Raw genomic sequence first — 26,852 nt, 5'->3', positions numbered from 1 at the left:
GTATTTATAAGATGCACACAAAAATAACTTTTCTTGCTAGATGTTACTTTTAGATGTTAAAAGGTGCATCTACATGAGATGTTTACTGCGGAGTAGACTAATTACTTGTGGAGTAAACATCTTGCATATTGCCCTATTAGGCTGCAGGAAACTAATTACCTTCACATCTGGATAGTACTTGTAAATACAAGTCCTATTATGCTGCAAAAATCTTTATGTTGCAGCAGCACATGTGTAAATGCTAACAAGGCTGGCTGAGGTATGAGAGTGCTTCAGTGTGGCTGCCTGCTGGCTAGCCCTACACTGAAGCGCCTTCATGCCCCAACCAGCCCCTCCACAGCACGCTGAACTGGGTCAGTTCAGTCCTGGGCTGGTAGGCTGACTCCCCAGGCTCCCTTCCATCTGGGGGTGGTTTGGCCTGGCTCAACACACTGCAGTCCTGGGCACACGTTCAAACAGCACTCCCAGGATATGTGCTGGAGTTTATTGCTGCATGCTAATAGCATGTGTAGGTGTTCCCAAGAGTTCTGATTCATAATGTGCAGCTGGCTACAGTTACTTGCAGAATAAAGCTCTGATCTGGCAAAGATTTGCACATGTAGTTAAGTTTAAGCATTATGGATAATCCCACTGAAATTAAAGAGACATCCAAGAGAGATATGTAGGTATGTAAATATGTAGGTATGTAAATTGGCACTATATGCTTAAAGGAAAAATTCAGGTCAAAAGTTAAATCTGGCCAGCCACAATTTTTTTCGGACAGTATACATAAATAGACTCACATTAGTATTTCCCATAAGAGAAAAACACTATACTATCCTTTCACAAACATTTAGTTTTATCTTCAGTGTTTCTTGCATCTGTCACAACAATCTTAGAAAAAATTAAGTGAGGTGTAATATATAGAAAGCAGAGAATTAGTCAGAAAGAGCAAGTAATGTAATGCTTCTTTTCAGTCCTGCATTGGGGAAGAATTAAAATGTGTTGCCTTCTGTGACAGACTATAGTTTCATTATAATATTGTTGGTTTAAATGTGGTCATGTTATAGTAAGGCTACATGCCTCAGTTTCCCTGACTAACTTTGTCTGTGTACAAAGAAAGGAGAAATTAATTGCAGGATTAAAGAAAAGACAGACATGCGGGGACCTGTTCTGAGCTTAGAAAATTTGTAAGGTTGGGAGTCCCCAGAGCAAGTGCTCCATTGGGGAATCTGCTAATCCTTCTAGCATCCTCTAGATAGTTCTGCTTTTCTATAATAAAAAAATACCCAATTTTTGGGTTATTTTTTAACCCCAAATCTTCCCTGATCAAAATGAAACACTGCTGTATATATATGTGTGTATATGGATATATATGTGTGTAGATATATGTATGTATAAGTGTGTGTATATATATATGTGTGGTGTGTATATATATATGTGCGTGTGCGTATACGTGTGTGTGTATTTGCATATGTGTATTTATGTATTACTTGTGTTTCATTTTAATGTTTCATTGTGGAAAACTTTTGATTTGGGGTTATTTTTTTAACCTGAAAATTGGGGATTTTTTAAATCAGACAAAATGAGGATCCCTGCTTATAATAAAGCCCAGGCAGATTGCTACAAACCCTTCTCTTCCTCTTTAAAGATGTGCCATTGATTTTGATTGTAGACATTCCTCTTTCAATATTTATATATCTCATCTCCAAAATATCCAAGCATCTCATGATAATTTATGACTTTTCTGCTATAAAAACAATTGTGAGACAGGAAAGTATTTTTATCTCCATTTTCTATATCAAAAACTAGAGCAAAGAAATATTTAACATTCATAGTTACAATTCGTAAAATTTAGGAAGTTTCTAGACACCTAGACTCAGAAATGGGATCCTCAGAACCTCTGCTTAATTCCTTAGCTGACTAAAATCTGCCTAAGTTTTCAACAGTCTGAAGTACTACTTTTGAGCATGTCAAGAGTGATGGCTAGAAAATGGTATTTAAAATTTTGTTTTGGGAAACTGGCTTGTTGTTAAATATATATACATTAGAACAATAGTTCAGGAGAGCAGCAAGGGTTAATTGCTTTCTAAAGGCCTGGTTTTCATAGCTTTCAAGGCAAACAGGGTGTCTAACACAACAAGGCCAATGGACATAGCCTAGGAAATAGCAAACATGTACCATACAGTTCTATAACATGAAATAAGGGGGCACCAGCTCACAAGGCCCCAGAGTGGGGGGGGGAGGGGGCTGAGTGTTCCAGTTTTGGGGGAAGAGACCAAATTAGGAGAAGATCCAGCAAGCCCAAATTAGAATGCATGCATGTGATGGACTTGTGAAACAAAGAAATATGCTGACAGGACAGAAAGTGGGCAGTATGACAGCCACAGAGACACCAACCAGTGATAGCCATGGATGAAGAATCATCAGGAGGGGAAAAGAATATAAAAGCGGAGACTTTAGAGCAACAAAGGGTCCCTGTCCCTGAGAGGGGTACCTGAGGTGCCATGGACAGAGGGCATACCACCAGGCTGTCTCATCCACCTCACAGGAGGGTGGGGGGGGGCTTGGCCTTCAACCTCCATGCTGCTAACATGTGACACCCAAGAGAGAGCCTCAGAGTGAAGCTTGCATCCTGGCCAGGTGTATCTTGACTTTGATGACAGCCCTAGAATTGATAGATATAGACTTGCTTGCTTGTATTGTTTTTCTGCCTGCTATCACTTTGTATCAATAAACTTGCCTATTATTGAATGGAAAGGTTGTGAATGGTTTGAGGGTTTTGGGTCCCCCCAGAAAAAGTCATCTGGGTCCTAAATCCAGTGCCAATAAAGAGGTGTCAGCATCTTAGCTAGGCTGAGTGGTTCAGCATCTAGTTCATTCCAAATCCCATTTAAGACCCTCAGACTAGGTGTTATTTCCTGAAAGGCCCAATTTGTTAGGTATTCTCAGGGTATACTGAACACCCACTGATACAACTGAGAACTACATGAGATACAAAATCTGCAATCACTCTCATTCAGAAATGAGAAGCCCTCAGAAAAGGAGTCTCTGTTTAGGGTTGCTCATCACAAGAGTCCTACTTCAATCACTTAGCCCCTAGGCATCCTTGATTTAGGGCTCCTTTCTTAATCAACTTAGTCTCCTTTTTAAGATTTATCAGTTTTCTCTCTCATCCTCGGCCGTATCAAATTTGCTGCCTCCCTAATGGCATCGTTCTGGCCAGCACCACCATTGCCAGACCGTCAGCTCAGTACACAGGTCTCTCAGAGAAGCCTTGTAGCCACTCCCCGCATGCAGAGTTTTACCTATGTCTCAAGCCCAACACTGATGGGTTGTGTGGCCAGCTTTTCTCTGCTGGTTACCCTTCACTGGCTTGTTCCAATCGTGAAGTTTGCCCTGGGCTAAGACCCAGGTTTGTATCGTGCCTGGTCATTCTCTGCACTTCTGCATAGACAGGCACTGCTGTCTTCCTAGAGACAGTGTACTCCCCTCTCTGGGGGTGATAAACTTGAGCTCTCTCATATTTGAACCTGCAGGGCCTCTCAGGGGCCTATCGCATCTGACTCCCTGGCCATATGGGTGACAACAGCTGGAGACTGCTGGGAGCCAGGACTTTCTAGCACTTCTGTATTTTCTCCTGGGCATGGTGGCTGACAGTGACAGATAGCCAGCATGACCCCAGGAGCCTGCTTGTCCCTAGTGAAAGGATTGGTCCCCAGCTGCACCCAGGTGAGTTCACCAGTGATGGTGGGGGTCCAGCACAGCTCCTGGGTAAGTGGAGCAGTGAACCCAGCTGCGCCCAGAGTCCTGCTCGTAATAGGGGCCGAGAAGTGGCTTCCTATTACAGGTGGCTTTCCACTTAACATACTCCCTGCAGTAGACTCAACTCTCTTTTCTAACTCTCCCCATGCATTGTATAGGGAGCTTAGAGTATACTTATGTTACAAATACTTGTAATAAGCAGCATAGTTAGACTGCACTGGTCCATGTACTTTCTCCTGAACTGGAAGCAAGGTAGTTGTGATCACATGGCCATGTGTATGAGCTCATTGGCCTCAGCACTGTACCTCACAAAGGTGGCTATTGTGATTCCAGTTTGTTCAGCTCGTATATGTAGAGCAGTTAAGCATGTTCAAGCATATCACTGCTTTAGCATAGTAAATCTGACATGATGACAAGATATTTGGAATCCATGGCTGAGGATTCCATTCTGAGAGCTAAGTTAGGAGTTGCAATATTGATTGTTGCAAGGTGACAGCTGTAAGTAATGTTGGATCTAGCCCTAAGTGACCACATAGGGAGTTTGCAGCAGAAATTTTGACACGCTTTAAGAACAGCATGCATCACAATATTTTTCAACATATTTCAAATATTTCCTTGTAAATGTTACTCACTGGCAACAATTTAGTAGAATACTGTGTGTAGAACTTACAGCTGGGCACTTTTAAAGTTCAGATACTTAGATACAAAATGCAACAAAGGAAGTTATCAAGGTATGACTTCAAATAGAGCTGGGGGAATTCTGTCTAAGCATCCCAAACTACTTGTTTTAGTTTTCTAGTGAATTTGTAAAGCTCATAAAAGGTCCCATACTGATATACATGTACACTGAAGTTGTCTGTTTATGCACAGAAGAGATAGATCATGTGTAGTTTCATTGCAGACTCTATACATCATGCATCACAGTGACTTAACATGACTTGAAAGGACTAGCTCCACTGGTGGGTCTTTTGCTCCAGCAACCAATAGCCTTTCTGCTGATATTCCTAAGGGAGCCACCAGTTTGTGCCAGTTAGGCAGGCTGTTTTGTAGTATGGATTGGGAATACCCACAGTATAGGAAGACAGGTAATGAAATTGTGAGAAGTGCCAGTGTGTAAGATTATGGACAATAATCAGCTAATCACAGCTTACTATTATTAGGGACCTCCCAAAATTGCAATTTTGTGTTTTTTGTTGAAACTGTGATTTTAGATGGTCTTTGTGAAAAAGCACAGACTCTGAAAAAGTGTGAAATTACTGAGCAGGGGGAAAAAGGCAAAAGCAAGCTGCAAGAACAGAAAAGGGCAGAAAGCCCATGTGTTCTAAAGCACAGGGGGAGGGAAGAGAGGATAGGGGGGCAAATCAGAGGCTTAGCTGCTGATGTAGGCTCAGTCCAGGAGCCAGTCTAGGCACAGCCAGAGAAGCAGGAGAGTTTTGTTGCCGGTTTTTAAAGCACCCACAGGCATGCTCCTGAAGTGTGCATGCTGCAGCCTGAGGAAGAGCCAGGATGAGCTCTAAGAAATCTTCCAAGATGGCCAAATCCCTTTTAAGCGCTGGACCAGGCAAGACCGTATCCTGCAGGGACCTTGCATGCAGATGGAAGCAGACTCTTCATTGGAATCTAGGGGTGTCAACCTCACTGTGCCCTGGTGTGCCCAGGAAAACCAGTACAGAGTGGCACTTGGAGTCTGAGGCACACGTGAAGAGGAAAGCTGTTGCAGAGGCTGAAGGTCAGAGGAAGAAACAAGTGAACATGTCCTCCCTCTTTAAAAGAACCACAGAAAGCAGCTTGGCAAGGTGAGAAGTGACATTTTCCCTCGAGGGGCTTTCACAGCAGTGAACATTCGGTGAAGAAACTTGGTCACCCAAAGTTAAGGGACCACCTGAATCAAAACATGCCAAATGCTGGCAGTTTTCCATGTGCCAAGAAGCTTCACCAAGACTGTCTCCCTGCAGTGATTGCTTTGCATGTACAATCTACAAAGGCTGCCTTGGCAGAGTGTCATTCCTTCCACATTGTGGCTGGTGAAGCCACATGCTGAACATTTTATTTGTACCAAAGAAATGAACAATGAACAGACCAGAACCTGCCTGTGTTTCAAACTGATCCAGTCCACCTTATATCTATCAATTCTTCTACCTTGTCTCAACCCATTATGAAGGTAGTTGTCAGCTCTGGCATAGACTAACAAGATCTCAGCATTCTTGTCTGACAATGCCATATACATGTGCAAGGCTTTCCTCAGTGTGCTCCAAGGAATGCTGCCCAATGCTGCTCATAGATTTCATAGACATTTGGGGCTAGAAGGGACCTCAAGAGATCACCAGGTCCAGCCTTCCTGCCATAGGTGGGAAGTCAGCCGGGATCAAGTGGTCCCAGCAAAAAATATATCCACCTGTTTTTTGAAGGAGTCCAGAGCAAGTGCTTACACCGCCTCTGGGGGAAGTTTGTTCCAGACCCTGGACACACGCACCATGAAGAAATTTTTTCTTACAGTCAGTTTAAATCGGTCTTCCTGGAGTTTATGGCCATTAGACCTTGTTATCCCTTGTGCAGCTCTGGTGTACAGCTGTTCTCCCAGGTCCTGATATGTAATTGTAGGCTACCACCAAGTCCCCCCTGAGCCTTCTCTTCTCCAGACTGAAGAGTCCCAAGTCCTTCAGCCTCTCCTCATATGGCCTTCCCTCTAGGCCTTGGATCATGAGTGGTTCTCCTCTGGACTCTCTTAAGCTTCTACACATCCTTCCTGAAACAGGGGTCCAATACTAGACGCTGTACTCCAGCTGTGGTCTCACCAGGGCTGAGTAAAGTGGAAGAATGACTTCCCTGGTTTTGCTTGAGATGCATCGGTGGATGCATGCCAGAGTTTGGTTAGCTTTGCAAGCCACATCATCACAAGTGTACCTGTTTGTGCATCCTGTTTGCATGGTTCCCTGGGGGGCTGGGCCAAGTAGGAGCTGGGGCAGGGCGAGACCCTCCTTGGCTCCTCTCAGCTGTCTCGCCACAGCTGGCTAGTCCTTCCCACCATGGGCCCCACTTACCTCCAGCTCTGCTGGGGGTCAGGTGGGGGTCCTTTGCAGTTGCTGGGTGTCACTGGGGGACTTCAGGGTGCAGAGGTGTGGCAGGCCTTCACCTGTGTATCTCTTGCCATTCCCGGAGCCCAACTGTCACCTGCAAAATGCACATTCTGTCCCTAGTAAATGACATCTGGCACATGCAGCAGGGCTGTGCAAAGCTTCAGTCACTGATTTGATTTGGTGGAGATTCGGCCCAATTCAGTGGCTGAATCTGAATTGAATCAGGAGACACTTTAATCTCTCCAAATCAAACTGGAACCCTCCAAATCAATTCGGAGAGATTCAGAAAGATTTGGAGATTCAGATATAGACATAGCTTTAAATGTTTTTACTACATACCTCAAGGTACCAGGCGGCTAGTCAATGCTGTGGTACTGGGGCAGATGGAGCATCCCACAGGAGTGCAGGGCAGTCCCCAACACACTTGGCAGTGGACCCAGAAATGGACCAGAAGCACTTCCAGTCCACTTCCAGTTCTGCTGAGGAGCATGCAGGAGGGCCCCCCCATGCCTCCCCCAGCTTGGCAACTGGTGCCTCCTGGGCCTGGGGGGGTACCCAGGGTCCCCCTGTGGCTGATTGCCAAGCTGGGGGTGGGGGGAGGCTGGGTCCTCCTGCGTACCTCTCTGATGGACCCAGAAGTGGACCAAAAGTACTTCTGGTCCACTTCCAGGTCCACTGCCAAGCATGTGAGGGGTACCTCAGCATCACAGCATTCAGTTTCAGTAAACTCCTTTTTATAATGTCCTGTATTAAAACGTATATAGTTGGCATTAGTTAATAAAGGCTGTGTCTCCCTTATGGTAACATGCTACATCACCATATGGTGCACTACAATGATGTAGCAATCACACATGATCACCAGCTACATCGCCATAGTGGCACACTCCCCAGTTATAGCATGCTACTACAGCAATGTAGCGGTGAAACCTAACTGTGCTCCATGTACATGGTGCATTAATCCCCTTTACTGCACTGTGCTTTAGTACTTCCAAAAAGAAGTACTAAAGCATGATGCCATAGCAACACCGCCATACATCAACGTGTAGATGCGCCCAAAGTGTATATAGTTGGTGTTAGTTACAATGCATGTTGTGCATAGCTTTATTTTCATAAGGTATTTCAGTTTAGAGTTTAATTAAGGAAAATACCAGGAACTTTTCTTTGTGGAGCTATTCCCACTTGTATAATAAGTCAGCTTTATTAACTGATACATGGGTGGAGGGAAGAGTCACAAACTTATGGCCCTGCATCCTCCTTTCCAACCACATTGACAGTAACATGAAAATGAATAAAGAGACAGATATTCTGTATGGCCTTCTGAGTTTTGTCTAAGTGTTGAGGGGAATTGACAAATATGGACTCCACAAATATGGAGTTGACAAGATATGACCCTCATTTTTTCACCCAGCATTTCTTCCCTTTTTGGAGATAATCTAGAGAAACCCAGTTGGCTTCATACATCCAAAGTCTCCAGACTCAAAGAGTTCAGAGTTGTTCCTGAGGGCATTCTATGGGAATGAGGGAGCTTGTGCTTAGGTGGTATTAGTTAATAAAGTGTACATAGCTGGTATTATTTAATAAAGTATATGTAGTTGGTATTAGATAATAAATTGTACATAGTTGGTGCAATTCATGGTGTGTATTGCTTTATTTTAATAAGATATTTCATTTTAGACCTTAATTAAGTGATTAGACTGCTTAATGATACATTAATTAATGGCTTCCATGGACCCTGATTAAGCCTGTGGAAGCCAGTAACTTACGTGTTATTAAGCAAGCGGTGGTTTGGAGCCATCTGGTAATATGCAGGAAGGGGTGGGACTATTAGGGCCCCTTGGCCAATCAGAGGCATGGGGGGCAACTGGCCACCAACTACCTCAAGTTCTGTAGACCTTAACTATTACAAATCATCTTGTACTAGAATTGTGATATGAAGACTGTAGCTTCTAAGGCAGGAATGGCCTCCAAATCATCACCTTCACCTCTTCATAGAAGATATTATGAGAGGCATGTTTCTTTATTAACCTCTTTCTGTGTTGTGGGTTGTAATCTAATATGTGCCTTTGATTTTTTTGAACAAAGGTTAGAATACTTTAAATGACTTAGAATGCTTGTGTAAAATAAGTATATCCTTAAATTTAGTAAATACTAATGAGATTCACTACAATTCACCAAGTGGTATAGAACTTGTAGCTCTTTGGTTCAGCTCCTGTTTCTATGGGTGCTATGCTTTTCATTTCTATTCCTTTCTTCATTCATTTAATTCCTTTTTTGGTGTCCAAACTCAGTGTCCTTTTTTATGGGCTACGCACATTCCTGACTTCTCTAGGTCCTTTTATGCTGTATTCCTGCTTTTACCATTCTTGACATTTTGTCAGCTCCGAATTGTAATTAAAATGGAACACACAATCTCTTAATAAGGGTCTATGGCAGGGGCAGGAAAAATCCAGCCTGCAGGCTGGATCTGGCCAGCAGTGAACTCCATTTCCCAGCAGCCTCTGCCAGCATGGAGACCCCAGCATCAGCCACGCTATGATAGTGCAGGATCGGGGTTTCCATGGAGACCAGATGTAGCAGCTTTGGCAGGGTGCAGGGCAGAGTGGGAAGCTGCTCCAGGGCCAGGCTGGGATCTTTCAGCGGTGACAGCATGACCCAAAGCCAGAGAAGAGCCTTGATCTGCAGCCTGCATGCTCTGGGCAGGGGCATGTAGGCAGTGTGTCGCAGTTCTGCCCTAGATCTTTGCAGTGGTGGCAGCAGGGTCTGGAACCAGGGTAGAGCTGTGATCCACCGCCTGCACAGCCCTGCCTGGAGCATGTTGACTGCAGAGTGTGGCTCTGCCCCAGCTCTGGACCACTCTGTCTCTGCTGCAAGATCCCAGCCTGACCCCAGAGCAGGTTCTCACCCTGCAGTATGCCCTGCCAATATTGCTGGGGCCAGTCTCCATGGAAACCCTGGCCCCATGCTATCACATCTTGGCTGCTGCTGGAGTCTCCATGGAAACTGGCCCCAGCCACACGGGCAGGGGCTGCTGGGAAATGGAGTCCAGCTGCTGGGTGGATCTGCCATTTTGCCCACCCCTGGTCTTTGGTCAGGCATTTGATTTCTGATGTTGAAAATGATCTTTTTTTTTTCTTTTCAATGAGACAGGTCTGGAAGTCTCTGTCAATGTTACAGTAGTCAATTTTGATAATGAATGGATACAGATGACATGGGCCGCTATTGAAAATTTTCCTGGCAAGAATGTGACTTTCCTCTATCAGTAAGTACTAATAGATATTATTTTCCTTCTGTATAAATATTTTCTTGGTAATTTTGAGACATGCTAGGCAGTCTAAGATGGGTGTAGCCCAGAGTTCAGCTGTGTTTTTTAGGCAGACTGCTAAAAACATCCACAACCTCGACTTGTAAGATGTTGGTGGACCAGCGGAGCCACAAAGGGCCCAGTCCTTGTTGTAGAGCCCTCTTCCCTGCCATCCACACTGAGGCATACATGCCAAGCAAAATATCTTTGTGTGCTACACTCTGGTACTCGTGCCTACCCCTGGTGTAGCCTATACTGAAAATTGAAAGTGATATTTAATTTGAGGCAGGCAAGGTTCTTTGGGTAGATGGGATATCTTTTATTAAACCAGGTAAATAGTTTGGAAAAAAGTTATTTTACAAGCGTTTGGGCACAAACCCTTTTTCAGACATTGGGAGACTTGGCTATTGTGTTGAGTTCTCCAAGGGAGAAAAGAAGTTAAAAGTGTGACAAGAAGTCTGTGAAAATGTAAAAAGGTGGATGTTTGGAAGACAGTGAATGGAGATAGGAGGGGAGGTTGGGGAAGGTGAGGGGGAAATGTGTGAAGGAATGCAAATGGTAAGTTTCAAGCAGGTACCTGGTGAATCACATCTCAGGCAGGTTATAATGTGTTATAAATCCAATGTCTATATTAAGTCCATGATTTTTTGTATCTAGTAGATTTATGAAGTGAAGTTCCTAGGCTCTTCTACTAAAGGTGTTTTGTAAGTTTCCTCTGAGGATTAGAACTGAAGCTTACCATTTGATTCCTTCACGCATTCCCCCCTGCCATCTCTATCCATTGTCTTCCAAATTTCCATCTATTTACATTTTCACAGATTTGTTAAACTTTTAGCTCTTTTCTACCTTGTTAAACTCGGAACAACAGCAGAGCCTCCCAATGCCTGAAGAAGGATGTTTGTGCCCAAAAGCTGGCAGAGAACATTTTCCACCTATTTAGTTTGTCTAATAAATGATATCACATCTACCCAGAGAAGCTTGCCTGCCTCAAATTAAATATCACTTTCAATTTTCAGTATAGGCTACACCAGTTTTCCTTAGAACAACATGGCTACAACCAACAGCCATGCAAATTTGATTTGATTCACCCAATACATAAAATTTTTCATGTTTCCTCCATAGTCTACGTTCATTTCCACAAATCAACTGAATACTTAATAACACATGAACCCCTTAGATGATGACACCTGTACTTTTTCCCCCTCATATTAATTTCAAGACAGCATTACAAGATTAAGTTTGCATACGTCTAGCTTTAGCCCCCTTTTCCTTATAAGCTATAAAGTAAACAGTTGATGTTATACTGGTAAGTGTAAATGTAACATATATAACTGCATTGGCTGAATGATAAATTGACCAAGATAAAGTTCCTTCAATTCTCTTTGGTTATATGAGATAACATGTTTAGGTGTAGAGAGCTGGAAAAAGCATCTTGAAGAAAAAAATGAAGATATAACATATCTGTTTGAGTACATACTTTCCTTGATAGGAGAGGCAATATGAAAAAAATGATAATCTCAAAATGTGAGAGGATTTGAGATTTGGATGCTGGCAGAAAAATCGCAGCCATAATTAAAAGTTCTTCCATGCAGATAGCATTTGGGAGAAACATTTTAAAAAGTTAAAATGTCAAAAAGGAATAAATTCATTTTAGCAACAGTTACATTAATTTTCTTTTGTTACTTATAGATATGACAAAGACCCTTGGAAGCAATGCCCCAGCTATTTACTGGACCAAGGTTACAATGATGGATGTCTGTTTAAGACAGAGAAGCGATCCCTTGCCATGTCTATTAAGGATAAGAATGGAAGCGAAGAACTTTTCCACAAAAAAATACAAACTGATTTTTTTAGTGAGTTTATGATCTTCTTTCATGTATTAACTGATGCATTTATATATATATACACATGCCTACATATTTATGTAGAAAAAATAAAAATAACTTCAGCTGACTTATAAATAAGGCAGGGCAGGGTGGTCCTTATAGACTAACTTATTCATAGTTTTATAGACGCTAGCGCCAGAAGGGACCTCAACAGATCATCAAGTCTGACCCCCTGCCTAGGCAGGAAAGAGTGCTGGAATCAGGTGACCCCAGCCAGATGCCTATCCAGCCTTCTCTTAAAGACCCCCAAAACTTATTCAAATAGGCATGAATTTTCATAGACTACAGCCTACCTCACCAACAGGGATCCTGTTTTTCACTTGTTAAAAAAAAATCCCCAATTTTCAGTTAAAAAAAATAACTCCAAATCCACATTTTCCTGTGATTAAAATGAAACACCATTAATATATATCTGTATATTAGTGGCACTTCATTTAAATGACAGAAAAATGTAGATTTCGGGTTACTTTTGAACTGAAAACTGGGGATTTTTTTAAATAAGAGAAAACTAAGTTCCCCTCTCATCAAATGCTACCTCTCTTTTTCTTAAAACTACTTATACTAATGATTCCTTGTCCAGGAATGAATGAAAGAACAAAGTTTTCAAGGAAGACTGAGGGAGAAGGGCAAGAATCTGAACTGGGATACAGTGACTCATTTGGAGAGACCATTATGTAATTTATATCTGCTTTTTTTTTCAGTAAAACCTAGTCCACCTGAAAATGTAACCTTCCTTTGGAAAGACGATAGAGTTACTGTCACCTGTAGCAAACCAAAGACGCTAAAGCGGTGCTTGAAGCTTGAATTTCAATACAGAAGCAAGTTTGATATGGAGTGGCAGGTGGGTAAAATCTACAATTCTCATTTGGCATAGGTGAGTGATGGGAGAAGCACCTCTAAAGAAAAAGAAGCATTGTTTTGTTCAACAGATCCATCCCATGCCATAAACACACTTGACAGAGAGTATAATTAGCTAGAATCCTCAAGCTCCATTGTGTGGTGCAGGTCAGCATTTCAGAGAATGGTCATGGTGCCAGTGGGACAGAATTGACTGCATACACCCAAGACAGGAAAAGAGATAAGGAAAAAAGGCTGAACATTCAGAGGAGGGAAGCTACACATGGAAAGGAGAAAATTAAAAATAGGAGAGGAAAAGAAGAGACGCAAGAAATAAGATACGTGAAGGAAGAAATAAAGCAGTACTCCAGACATTTGATTTATCTAAATATTTACCAAGTCTTCATGTTATTTAATTGAATTGTTTCTTCCTGGATTCATACATCACTTGCATGAACTTTTTATATCAAAAGTAATTGTGTTTATTGCTAACTGCAGTTAAAAATTGTTACATACGTATGTCACATGAAACAGTCCTACCTACAAAATTATTCAGTATTCTATTGGTCTGAACTAAGAAGATTCATCCAATAGCCAGATTTCCCCAAAATTAAAGGGAAGAGCAGGACAATGGTATTGTGTGTTACTTTTGCTATGGCAATGGCATAGTGCAATACTCAAAGGCAGTAGTTCTCAGTATTTTTAGACTCAAGGTACTCTGCTGTAATTTTCCTCAGTTTAATAACACCCCATTTAAAAAACTAATTTAAATAATCTTTTGACTATGGAAAAATAACAGAGCAGTTCTTCTGCCAGAAAGAACTCAGAAAGACCAAAACAGGTCAGAACATTTTTTGACACTGGGTGCATCTACATGTTGCCTGATGGTGACATTGTTACTGCACCATACGCACAGTTTATTTTTAGCAGCTACTTTGCCGTAGCAGCACACTATAATGGGAGAGTGCGCTGCTATCGTGAAGTAGCTGCTGGTCATGTGTAGACACTGAGGGATGTTATGTCACTGTAGTGCGTGGCTACGGGTGATATAGTGTCACATCTTATGGCTTCCTATATGAAACATGAGGTACTGGGATTTTGGTACACCTAACCATGCTAGTATTAAGTAGCATCTTAAAAAGATCTTGTGCACCTCATTTGAGAATCACTGCTCAAAGATAAAAATATACTGGCAGCCATAATTAATTATCACATATCTTCCTCTGAAGTCTAGAAAATCTCCGTGTTGTAGTCTTGAAGATCAAGGATTTGATCCAGAGAAGTGCTACTCCTTCCGGGTCAGACTGGAAAGGCTATATCCCACCTGCAATGTAGTTCATTATGCCAGTGAATGGGGAGCTGTAACATTTTGGAGTAATGGTAAAATGTTAGGTAAAGTCTTGCTACATTTCATATTTTCAGTTGAAATAGTTAACTGAGGAAGTAAGGCGGGGGGATTCATTGTAAAGTGGTATACTAAAATAACTTATGCTCTACTCTGTATTTTCCTAAGTGTCTCCTACAAGCATATGCTTGGCCCATGAAAAATACATTTTGAAAGATTTTTTAAAAGTTTATTACAGTAACATTCTGTGATCCCAAATGAACAGAGCTTTAACAGGACATTTGAGCACCCTGGGCGGCAGCTGCATGAGGTGCAGCACTGGTGACTGCACTGCTGCCAATGCAGTAGCAATAATGCTGGCAGTTCAGCAGGTCAGTGCCTGGTGCTGATGTCCCAGTCACTCTCCCACCCCAACCCTCTTAATTACGCTATTGTAAATGACAATGCTCTTCTCACTGTGTTACAAGGTTATGACAGACATAACTGGGGAAGCTGGTCACTATTCTAGAATGCTAGTCATTCTGATTTTATAATGATAGCCAAACTGGTTTGTGCTAATTTACAAAATTCTGGGTACATCTGCATGCACATATTAATGCAAAGCAATAAACTCCAGCACAGAGTTTATTGCTCCCAGGCGCTACCTTTCCATGTGGACCCAGGACTGCAGCACGTTTTGCCGGGTCAAAGTAGCTGCAGCTGGCAGAAAGCCCAGGGGGTTAGTCTGCCAGCTCAGGGCTGCTCCAACCTGGCTCACCATGCTGCAGAGCAGCCGCGTGCTGCAGAGGGGCTGCGTGCTGCACCGTGCTGCAGGGGGGGATGGGGCACAAAGGTATTTCAGTGTGGGGCTAGCTAGTAGGCAGCCTCCACACTGAAGCACTCTCATACCCCAGCCAGCCAGGTCAGCATTTGCACATGCATTGCTGCACACACAAAAAAACTCTGCAGCAAGATATTAATCATATTTACAAGTACTAACCTGCTGAAGATTTTATTAGTTTCCTGTGGCCTAATAGGACTATTCACACAGATGCTGATTAGGTGCTAATTAGGCAACTCCACAGTAAATGTCTCATGTAGACAAGCCCACAGATTTACAAAATGCTCTTAAATACAATTTTTCAGTCATGTAAAAGATGCTGTGTCTGTCTCTGAGCTCTCATAGCCCTGCCCGCTGTATGTTATAATGTTTCAGTTGAGATACCACTTTGTCTTTTCTTTTACAGCTTTGACTTCTTGCTTGCAAACTCTTAGATATGTGATGCTTCTACTCTATAGTGTTTATTAATATTGTCTGAGGCACACTGACACACTCTGGACATACTGTAAGATCTTATTACTTGGGCAGGCATTTTATTTACATATTTTATTTAAATATTTTTTATTCTGTCTTTGTGATTTATCTGTTTTTTAGTGTAAGCTCTATTATAAGCTATATATGCCATTTTGAGCTTTGTTGGGGGGCAGCATATAAAGCATAATAATATAATACATATAATACATAACATAAGTTAATTATGCATGTTGAGTTATTAGTGACAAATACCAATCCATAACTCTGGAAACTTTCATAAGAGTGAATATATTTACCATAATCATTTGGGTAATAGTAAAAGATCGTGATAGATTAAAATAGAAGAGAATTTCTCAAGAACCTGTAATCAAACTAAGATTGAGATAACCATCAGCAATTAAGTTTGAAAGCATTTAATGCTTAGGAACCATTCTCCAAAGTCTGAGAAAGCAGATGGGTTTTACTCACCATATTTAGAAGGTTAAATCCAAGTTATGTTTAGAGAGTTAGAAGCTTAATCCCTTAAACTTCATGGAAAACATCCCACCAGAATTTTCATTAGAGAGAGCTGTAGTGGTCCGTATAGCTAGAGAGGATTTCTCCCAAGTAATCATATCACATTTGAGAAAATATAAGTTAAAATCAACATTTCATGTTCCATCTACAAAATAACAAGCAGTCTGTACCACTTACAGCTTACCAGTGTTATGTTTTAGTAGGTTAGAGCACAGAGGAAGAGCCTTCTGCACCAGTACTTGCTGTCTAGGTTGTCTCAACGTGCAACCCTTTTGGGGCATAAACTGTAGCAAACCAAGTATCTGGCTAGATCTGTCAGGAGCATCCCACTACCCACCCCAACCCCCACTTCTTGCCAAGAAAATGAGAAACAGGAACTTTCAGTGACAACTGTTATTTGTACACACATCAGGAACTTCACCTCTAGCAAGACCCTATGTCTTCGTCGAAGTAGAGGGCTCAAAGCCAGACAACATTATATTATAGGACATTCCCACTGATTTCCTGGTGTTTGCCCAAATCCTCTAAAGTGCCTCTAATCTAGCTTGATGCTTACCTCAAACTTAGGGTTGTCCCTCAAGTGAACTAATACTGTTACCAGGGTTCAAATTACAATTTGACTCTTGGGGGGGCCGGGGAGGGGGGGCTACAAAAAAAATAGGCTGCCAATTACAATGCCCTAATAAAATTGAAGCTCTCCCCAGGTTATGATTTTCAAATTTTACAGGGGGGCTCATCTCTTATTGCGGGGCTCAGCCCCCCCAAGCTCCCCCATAATTCAAACCCTGACTATTACACCTCTAAAGAGATTAAGTCTCTCATTGAGCCCCACAACTCAAATCCTATGGCACCATACAGTGGCCTGGTAGTTAAGGCATTGTACTGGGAAGAGAGATATGTGAGTGTATTTCAAGCCTCTCTGAGTTAGAGGACCTAAAATCTAGATCTCTTGCTTTCTGGGCAAATTATTAATTACTAGGGTAGTGAACAAGAAGGCAATACCTCTACTCCTTGCCTTTCACATGCAGTATTTGGTGTCAGCCAGCCATTTCATTTGCCCTTTTCCTGCTCATGCAATCAAAGACTTGTGTAGAATTTGCACTTTTCCCAGAGCAGCTGGATGAGAAAGGCATGGAAGTGATGTTAAATGCTTTGGTGGCCATCTTACAGACCCTTTTGAGCACACTTGGAAGGATAAGTTGGTGCACAAGGGACTGCAGAGAGCTTTTTAAACTAGGCAGAGGTGCTGGGTACTTACACAAAACCAATGGAAATTAAGAGCCTGAATGGAATTTAAAATGTTTCATGGAGGTTAAATAGGATACTGATTAGTGACTTTGGCACTTAAAAGACACCTAAACAGCACTTACCCTAAAAGTGCCATTTCTTCTTTTGGTCTCAGATTAATCAGTATAAATTCTCATAATCAGGGATCCTGGTTTTCTTTGATAAAACAAAAAATCCCCAGTTTTGGGGTTAAAAAGGTAACCTAAAATCCACATTTTTCTGTGATTAAAATGAAACACCAGTAATACATACATACATGCATACATGTGTGTATGTGTCTGTGTGTGTGTGTAGAAAACCAGGATTTCTGCTCATAATTCAAGCCCCACCTTCTCCCCAGGTCAATTAAAAGGTCAATTATGATGGATAGCAAAAAAGTATAGCATGTTACTGCATAGTTTAAGGAATAGTGATTTTCACTTTCTGTTTAAACTGTTCTTCTCACTTCCTTAACATCGCTATTGTATAGAACGTTTGCTTCTTAAATTGATAAGAAAGTTTTTTTCAACAAGTATTTCTGTGATTATTCCTAGGTTCATGTGCTGATGATATAAAACGTTTGTCAGATGCCATAATCCTCTTAATATTTTTTCTGGTGATCTTTCTCATAATATTCATCCTCCTGATTTTTCTGTGCAAATGGCAAAGGTAAGCATACATTTGCTGGTCATAAATATTTTCATTAATGTAATGAAACACAATGGAAGACAATGCAACACAATACAACACAATGTAATAAATGCTGCAGCTGATGTCAGGATCAAAGTATTTAGCATTCAAATACATATGTGACAAGGAAGTCAGATTTTGTGACTACAGAAAATTGGGTAGTCAACAATTTAAGTAGGGCTTTAAGGGCTGCTGTGCCATGAAATTACTTCTCCAAGTGGTTTATTTTCGTTTACAAGTATAAACAGAATGATTGTGGTAGTGCTGAGAGACCTTTATAGTCTTAAAAGGCCCACCTAGCCTTGGATTTGCACTTTTTAAACCATTAAAAAGCCAATGCCTTTCCGCCTTGCTTCAAAACCAATCTTTACTTCTTTGTGTCACTTTTGTAACCTGGGTGTCCCCGAAGTGAGTCTTCCCCCTCACCAATAGAAGGGGAAAGCCAGCAGGGTACATGTGCTGGGGTGGAAACTGTGATTTAAGTGTAGCTCCCTCCTACTTATCATGTCTTAATAGAGGAGGAACAGAAAGCAATGTTTTAAACAGGTATACGTTTAACATATGTTTATAAAAAGGTAGTGAACTAAAGCGAATATTTGCAGGTTATAAATACATATGATTATAATTATATACGCACCTAAATATAAACAGGTAAGCATAATAGTTCCTAACAATATGAACAAGTACAACAATAAATGGCACTTCAAAATATCAAGCATACAGTTAACAGTTAATAAACACTCCAAAATGCACAATGTCTATCAAATAATCAGTAAACACTCTACAATACAAGATACAGTTCTCTAGTGGTTCCCCTCCTCTAGGGGATCTCTTCCTCCTGCCTCTTCCCCAGTGGGACACTCATTTCCCCACTAACCCATGTGTCCCAAGGAGCCGGGTGGGACAGTGGTCATAAGCTCCCTGGCCTGGCAAAAGTTTCTCCAGGGAGGGCTTAGTCCAGGCCTCAGGGGAGTCGCGTGACTCGCTCACGCATCCCAGTGGCCCAATCCTTCTCAGGGGGAGTTGCAGGCCTGGGCTGCCTCGTGTATACCCAGGGCTGCACCACTCTGAATGCTGCTCCCTGTGCTTGGGAACCACTCCATTCCTGGGGCCCTTGTGGACCCACTGCAGGGAATGGGTCCCAGACCACCTGGCTCCTCCATCTCCAGGCCAGTAGTGCTGGCTCCCGTGCCCAGCCTCATGATGTGATTGGAGACCCGAGCTGCCTCACTGTGGCTCCCAGGATCTCAGTCCCTTGTGGACCCTCCATGCAGCAACACCTGCATTGCAGCCTGGCCTCATGCTGGGGTTGGAAACCCAAGCTGCCTCACTGTGGCTCCCAGGGTCTTGGTCCTTTGCAGACCCTCCATGCAGTGACACCTGCACCACAGCCTGGCCTTGTGCCAGGGTTGGAGACCCAAGCTGCCTTGCTGCGGCTCACAGGGTCCCAGTCCCTTGTGGACCCTCTGTACAGCAATGCCTGCACCGCCTACTGCTTCTGTCCGGTGGCAGAATCTTTCAGGCTCTTCTGGGCAGCTGGATATGCCTGCTGGGAAGCTCTTCCAGCTTTTCTTGGCTCCACAACCCTTCCTTCTTCTTTATCCCTCACTGACTGTGCCTTGTACTTGGCACACAGCTACTTATATCCCCTGCTGGGGCTCTGCCCCAGATTGAAAATGAACCAATTAGGGGGGCTGCAACTGCAGTTCCTAATTAAGTCCACTACTGCCCCACTTTGGAGTAGAGGGGGAGCAGACTCTCCTCCTGGCTCTTCCCCTGCCCATCTCTGATTGGTGGGTTTTGCCCCACCAACACATTCGCGGTCTCCTAAGCCCAGAGAGCTGGGCAAAGCCCAGCAAGCCCGTCACACTTTCAAGTGCCATTTTCAGAAACTGGATGTGATCAAAGAACCAATAATCATTGTTGCATTAGGCTAAAGTAGACTGATAAGCACAGTCAGCAAATACAAGATATCAGCAAGATTTTTGGCCTGATAGCTTCACACATCATTTTATCTACAATAAAAACTGAAAAAAACAAGAGAATTAGTTGTTTTTCTTTTGAAAAACGCATGCTACAATACCACAGGTGAAGATATGTGTTACTATAATCCCAACTCACGTTACACACCCAGGTTTTCACCAGTCTGAAGAACAGAAAAGGGCCTAAGTTTTGTAACAAGCACAAAGCCAATATAAGGCTGCTTCCTGCACACCAGAATAGCCATACTGTGCCGTGATGTGGTAATTTCCGGCTAGTATTTCATCCCTTGGGGGACAATTTTTCAGAGTTTAGAGGAAACTCTGGTATATAATGCATTTTGTTGTGACGTGTCTTGGATAAACATGCCAGAAATCAGTCGTAAGCCAGCATTTCTCAACCTGAGGGTTGCAACCCAAAAGTGAGTGGCAAGAATATATGAAAGGGTCACAAACAAACGTTAAAAATGAATTCTCTTTTAAAGGAGAAAAATGTAGGGAACATGGGTTTTCCATTGCAGGCTGGAAAAGTTCTGCAAGAGGCTGCTTGGGGCCCCTCCTGCCCCACACCACCCCCATACCACATGCTTGGAGGCTGGGGCCTGGAGGCAGGTGGCAGAGGTCAGGAGTGAAGGGCACCAGCAAAGTCAAGGGGCTGTTTTCTACTTAAACTATTTACTTGGGTCAGGACTAGGCAGCAATGTTTACAAATGGGTCCTAGTACAAAAAAAGGTTGAGAAACACTGTTCTAAGATGATGGTATCCACCACTCTGTTGCACACTGCAGAATTCATTCACAGGAGAGAAGCTTGTACACAGATTTTAGGGTGAATGCTCTTAAAAACAATGATACTGAATACGATTCATCAAAGATAAAAGACGCTTTTTATACTATAGTGCTGCAGTATGAATTGTCTTTCTAAACAAAGTTCATTTTTGGAGTAAGTCATCTTCCTCTCAATGGATGGAACATTTAGTAAAGCTTTTTCTCTTTACAGATTTCAGAAGTCAATCATGCCAGTGATACCAGATCCAAAATATATATTTACTGACCTCTTCACTGATCACAATGGAAATTTACAGGTAAAACATCCTTGACCTTTCTGGCCAATTTTAATTCAAACACAGCTGTTCAACCACGTAATCATTTGAAAAAATATGCTACCTATTTCTGTGGTGTCTGTGGAGGTTTAAAGTAACCTCTGATCCAAAAGCACCATTTCTCTCTCCACTTCTTGACCATCTGGTCTTACAGAAGAAATATGATTATTTTCACTGTATGTTAACACCCAAGGGCCCTGATCAAAGACCAACAATACTTAGCCCTATTCAAACTGTCAGGAACTGTCTGAAGAAGCTTGCAATTGAAGGCAATACATATCATATGGGAAAAGATAAGGGCAGTTCAAGATAAGAATGAAGCAACATTAGTCATGAAATGCAGCTCAGTAGCAGCCACATCAAATCACTGTGCACCAAATCACTCTTTCCAGATCTCCAGCCTCTCTAGCCACCACATTTGTTAAGGCTCTCTGACATAACACTGTCAACATCCATTAAAGCCTCCAGTCCTTTAACATACATTTTGCTAAGAAAACAATAAATCCTCATATCAAAAGAGACTAGCCTGTGAGAAAAACAGCGTTGTGCTTCTCTGTTGGAATATATGTTGTTTACAGGGAGAAAACTTGGTACTTGTATTCTTATGAATCTGCCCACTACCTTGATATCAAAGTTTCAGCATTGGAGATTTGCATGAATTATCCTGCATTGTATTTATTTTCTGAAGATGCCTCTTTTCTTAATCCTTAAGTGAGGAATACAGTTACTTACAAACCTATGGAAATACATATAACATTTATAAAATGAATGCGATAGTCTTTGAACATTTCTTGGTTCTACAACATTCATCTCAGTTACTATTTATATGATACTTTACCCGACATTTTCATTAGGTCTTGACTTGGCTTAAAGCCCTTCAAAATCCTAAGGAAAAACAGGAAAAGGTATTTTCATGTAGTTAAGTTCCCTTGAAAACAATATTCCCTGAAAATGCTAGATAATAACACATATAGCATTGAGGGTGCCCTCTGGTAATCTTCTAGACACTTTCTTAATGTGTGTGTTTTTTGTTTTATTTTTTATTTCCTGTTTTCTATTGGCTTCTTACCAACTTCCCCAGTGTGATTGGTCCTAGGAAAAAGCCATGACTAAAGGAATAGTCAGGGTCAGTGTTTATTTTTAGCAAAATTAGAGAATGTGTTAACATCAACATTGCATTCTTCCAGGAATGGTTTGACAAAACGGAGAATGCAATGGTCCAAGCAAAGATGGAATGTGAAGAGCAAGAGTGCATCATTGAGGAGGAAAGAGTGCAAGAGAAAAAGAAGGATGTTAAAGGGGAAGCTAAACAAAGGCTTTGTGAGTTGCCAAACATGCATGAAAGAGATTATCTAAATTCTGTTCAAAACACCTGCCTACCACCAACATCCAGTGATATGGTTTCTTTGGAGAGTTTTAAGTTTTTAATGAATGAAGACATGTATGTCATGTTATGAAACTGCTTGCTCGGAAAGAACATAAAGTACAGAGGATCCTGATAAGTTTAAAGAGGCAATTGAATACCATTACATGTTAGGTTTGTTTAGTAGGAAAGGTTAAGCTGTAATTTTGATCTGAATCTGAACTTTCCCAGTGCTTCAAAACGAACGATGCAGGCTTATTGATAAAGCTAAGGGCATTATAGTCATATATTTAGGCATGCTTAGTTTCTGGTTTTAGTTGGGCCCCTGTAGGCTAAATTGAGTTCCTGCTTCATGATGTGGACAGGAATATTGAAGGAGTCTCCTTCACCCATGGTGCATACCTACAGAGGTTGGACGTGCTTCTGGTCCTAGCACTTAGAGAATACATGGATTTCATACAGGTGGTGCAGGTACCAGACTGGCCCATCCAAATGGACAGGAAGGGCATATCTGCACCATCAAAGAAGCTTACTAGGGAGTTCCACAGTAAAGCATGTCATGCGCATTACACCCCAAAGCAGATATAATGTGGGTCCCTTGGTTTAATGCTGGACATCTTGGAGAGCTTAATGCCATGCATCTATGGCATTTACTAAGGCAGCTATATCACATCTGTTTCAGCGTGTAGCCTCCAGAGCAAGAATGGAGTGCTTTAGTATGGCTCCACAAGAGGTAAAGCTACTAATGACTTGTCCTTACCCCATCATCTGCTAACCCCCTTTTAAAGGGTATACAAGCAGCTCACATTTCACTCCAGGGGTGTATCCCCATGAATGGGAATGTGCGTTTCCCTGGGGACAGACAGCAGCAGCACAAGGTGTGCCACTGCTACTTGTCTCTGGGGAACTCCCATGCCATACATGCTCTGGCATGCAGCACATTACCCTGGGTGGGGTAGGGGAGGCTAGGGCCAGCAACTCTGCTGACCCTAGCAGCCTTACCTGGGGTCCAGGGGCCTCCGGGAGCTGCAGTTGTGTCAGTCCTGCAACATGGAGCCTGCCTGACAACTGGAGTGTGGCTCTGGTCAGCCAGGCTCCAGTTCTGGGCAGCACACGCTGCTGCCACATGCACATGTATTGTGACCCCAGGATCTCCTGGGGTCAAACTTCCTCCTCCCCCCACACTGCAAAGTAGCAGCACAGGGAGTGCCTGCATGTGCGGCACATGCGGTATATGGCACTGCAGCACTGCATACTACACATCCACACTTGTCTGAACACGCCCTAAAAATCAGTGGCTAGGAACAGCTGTTGCATTTGTCCCTGGATAAGTAGTTTCTGGACTTGTACAAAACAAAAATATTCCTTGATTGACATGTACACACATCACCCTACTAATTAGGGTTTAGTGAGCAGTGAATGCAGTGCTTTTCTGCCATTGATTCCATCTCAAGATAACTGTACAGATGTACTTTGCAATATCCCAAGATAAACTGTTACTACCTCTTATTTTGGGACACTTTTTTTTATTTATCCCAGGCCAATGGATGTGGGCTTTGTCCTGGGCTAAAATGATTTATTCTAGGATAAATACAACATTTGTTTGAGCCATTGGGCTTGCTATAGGTACAATGCTTTCAGGAGCTCCCACTGTCGATTAAAGTATTTGCATTGCACCCAGAGTGCAAAAAAACCCAGAATCTGTTCCAAAGAATATTATGTTTAGGATGCAGAGTATCTTACTGGGTCATGATCTTGCAGTGAGTTCTAGACAGGCAACACTTGAAGTTTATATAGTGTGATGCTGTGCAGCAGACTTTGCTTGTAGACCTTGCTGCAAGATCAAGAACTTGGAAACTAGTGATTCTCATGTCCTCAAAGTTTTCTGTTTGTATAAGTAGACAAGTTATTGTACAGAAATGGGATAATTCCCTATTAATGGTATTTTGATTTGCTGGAGGGTCTCTTCTTTGTATAATATTGTAAGTCTTCTTTTAATATATTCAGCAATTGCAGAATTTACTAATTACTTTCTGCTCTCTTGCATTTATCAGTCTTCTATTATCATAATGTGCCTCAGCTTTAGTTAAAATATAGAATTTTTTTTTTTTGCTTTCTAATCTCACTTAATTAGACAATGTGAAAATACTTGAATCATCCAGGCTATTTTGTTGGTCTTCCTGTACCACTTAATTTACATGCTTATTAAAAACAAATATTATAGTCAAACACCTAAACTTAAATTCATCCCTAGCATTGCATTAATTTGTTGGACTAGCTCCTCAGTTCATGAAAAATGGCATAGATTTACACCAATTGAAAACTGAGCCCAATAATATTTCAGATCAATAGAGTAGTAAGCTAAGATCAGAATCTACAATTATGGTTAGTACTACTGCACAAAATATTTCCAATAAAATTCAAATGTCTGAATAGTTTTGGAAAGAGCCATGTTGATTTTTTTACTTTTTGTTTAAAAATTGTAATTTTTTTTGTAGAATACATTTATATAAAATATAGTATACAATAAATGATATCAAAATGAAATATTTTGAGCAATGCAAAAGTATTTTTATTGAAATGTAACTTTGTGGAAAAGTTAGAATTTGGGGGTAAATGTGTGTGTGTGGGAGGGCTGGAGGAGCGAGAATTTGTTTGAAAACAAAGGTTAAGTTCTAAAAATCTTAAAACACTTTGCCAAGTAGAAATTCTTTCCTCAGAAATATCTGGATATATGTTTTGGTACTATTAAAAGTATGGTTCAAAACACAAGGAAGGTGTTTCCCTCAAAATATTGAAGTTGATTCTTTCTGTTATATGTGGGTTGTGTTAGTCATGTTGTGGTCACAGAGGGACTAATCTCATACAAGCCCTAAACAGAATGATTGCAGAAGTGAGAAAATGTACAATACCAAAATGCTGTCTAAAAAGTGTAGTATTAAGTAGATTACTTTTGAAGGATTTAAAAGGAATTAGAACCCCTTTCTGAACAATATAACAGTGTTATTACAGATATGCATATACATATATATTCATACACACATATGTATTTGTATGTGCGTGTGTGTATATATACACATACACATACATGCACACACACAAACATACATACATATAAATGTAAGATAAATAGATAGCTATGTAGGGGTGCACCTCGGTGTTTGGAACAAAGAGGAGGGGCAAATTCCAGTTAGTGTCATGGTTGCAAACACAAAGAGGTGGCTGCCAGCAGCAGACTCTTCCTACCACCCCCCCAAGTTTGGCATCTTGACCAGTTGCCCCCATCACACTTCCTCACCCTTGCAGTTACACTACTGTACACCATTGTACATTCAATACAACAAGTCTATCAGGCTACTAGGAACATAAACTAGAAATATATAGCTCCCAAGTGGTTCCATTTTAAAATTTATTTGTCCTTATATTATAACCAATAATCCCATCATAAGATCAGATTCAATTTTTGCTGTGGAAAAGATGAACATCAACTGAAGGCTGGTGTAACTTTTCTAACCTTCCTATGACCACGTCAGAGCTGGTACAAAGCTAAATATCTTTGCATTGTTTCTATATCAATTATAATACATATATACACATTTAAGCTTCCTATGATTGTCTTATATTTAAAGGTAACAATCTGAATATGTTCTTCTTGTTTCTAAATGTATAGGAGGTAATTTAATATACTTAAACATAAATTTAGAAATGTGGCAGGTTTTTTAGGCATCAAACTGACAAAAAATGTGTCTTTTAAGAGCACTCTTTTTAAACTCCCCACTTCCAATTAGCTTCCCATTTTAAAACTACCAACCAAATTAAATTTTACAAAAGTGAAACACTGTAGAGACCCCTGGTACTCTGCAAATAGGTGTTTAGCCCTTCTGAATACACAGTCCCTGGAAAGTATCTCAGACTGATCCTCCCCATAATAGAGGCATCTAAAATTATTTGAAGATTTTGGCTTAAAAATTTGGAATTAACTTTAGTATCTTGCATGGGAGACTAGAAGGATATTTCAAGTAGTTTCTTAGTTTGGACATTTGCAGGGGGTTGAGGTTTACTTCTCTTTTCTGCAAGAAGTAAACCTCAATGTAGCAGTGTGCAGATGCATACATGAGTGTGTGCGTGCACACAAACACACATACACAACCACCAGCTGCATAGCAGGGCATCAGCTCTGCACAGGGAAGCTCCAGCTGATATGCTGCCAGTGGTGGTGATGCAGCCAATTGCTTGCTGCAGCAGAGACTGTTTTTTGCAGCTCCCCCTGCAATGGCAGTGCCTGCGGTTGCTCCGCTCAGTTTCCCTTTTGACCACCCCAACTAAGAAACTCAGTAGCACTTATTTTTATATTCACACTTTTGTCTTGTTCATTCAGTGTAGTTTGTAGTCCATATCTAATGAAAAGAGGATAATAGAGGACTGGGACTCAATATTGTGGAGGACAATGCAA

General features: G+C 41.6%; 1 protein-coding gene across 1 annotated transcript in view; it reads left to right on the top strand.

The window, feature by feature from the left end:
• CRLF2 (cytokine receptor-like factor 2) overlaps positions 1–23,306 on the top strand; it is a 31,007-nt gene extending 7,701 nt beyond the window's left edge. The window contains exons 2-8 of the mRNA XM_019525646.1: positions 9,969–10,080; positions 11,812–11,975; positions 12,710–12,849; positions 14,075–14,237; positions 17,821–17,935; positions 20,934–21,018; positions 22,224–23,306. Of these exons, the coding sequence (XP_019381191.1) occupies positions 9,969–10,080; positions 11,812–11,975; positions 12,710–12,849; positions 14,075–14,237; positions 17,821–17,935; positions 20,934–21,018; positions 22,224–22,493 (1,049 nt within the window). The 3' untranslated portion in view covers positions 22,494–23,306. The remainder of the gene's footprint in view (positions 1–9,968; positions 10,081–11,811; positions 11,976–12,709; positions 12,850–14,074; positions 14,238–17,820; positions 17,936–20,933; positions 21,019–22,223) is intronic.
• Positions 23,307–26,852: the final 3,546 nt, after the last annotated feature.

The sequence above is a fragment of the Gavialis gangeticus genome, unplaced genomic scaffold (assembly GCF_001723915.1).
Source record: "Gavialis gangeticus isolate Ggan-Ray unplaced genomic scaffold, GavGan_comp1, whole genome shotgun sequence".
Taxonomy (NCBI): domain Eukaryota; kingdom Metazoa; phylum Chordata; order Crocodylia; family Gavialidae; genus Gavialis; species Gavialis gangeticus.
The sequence above is the reverse complement of the archived record's forward strand: the minus strand, read 5'-3'. Positions and strand labels throughout refer to the sequence as shown.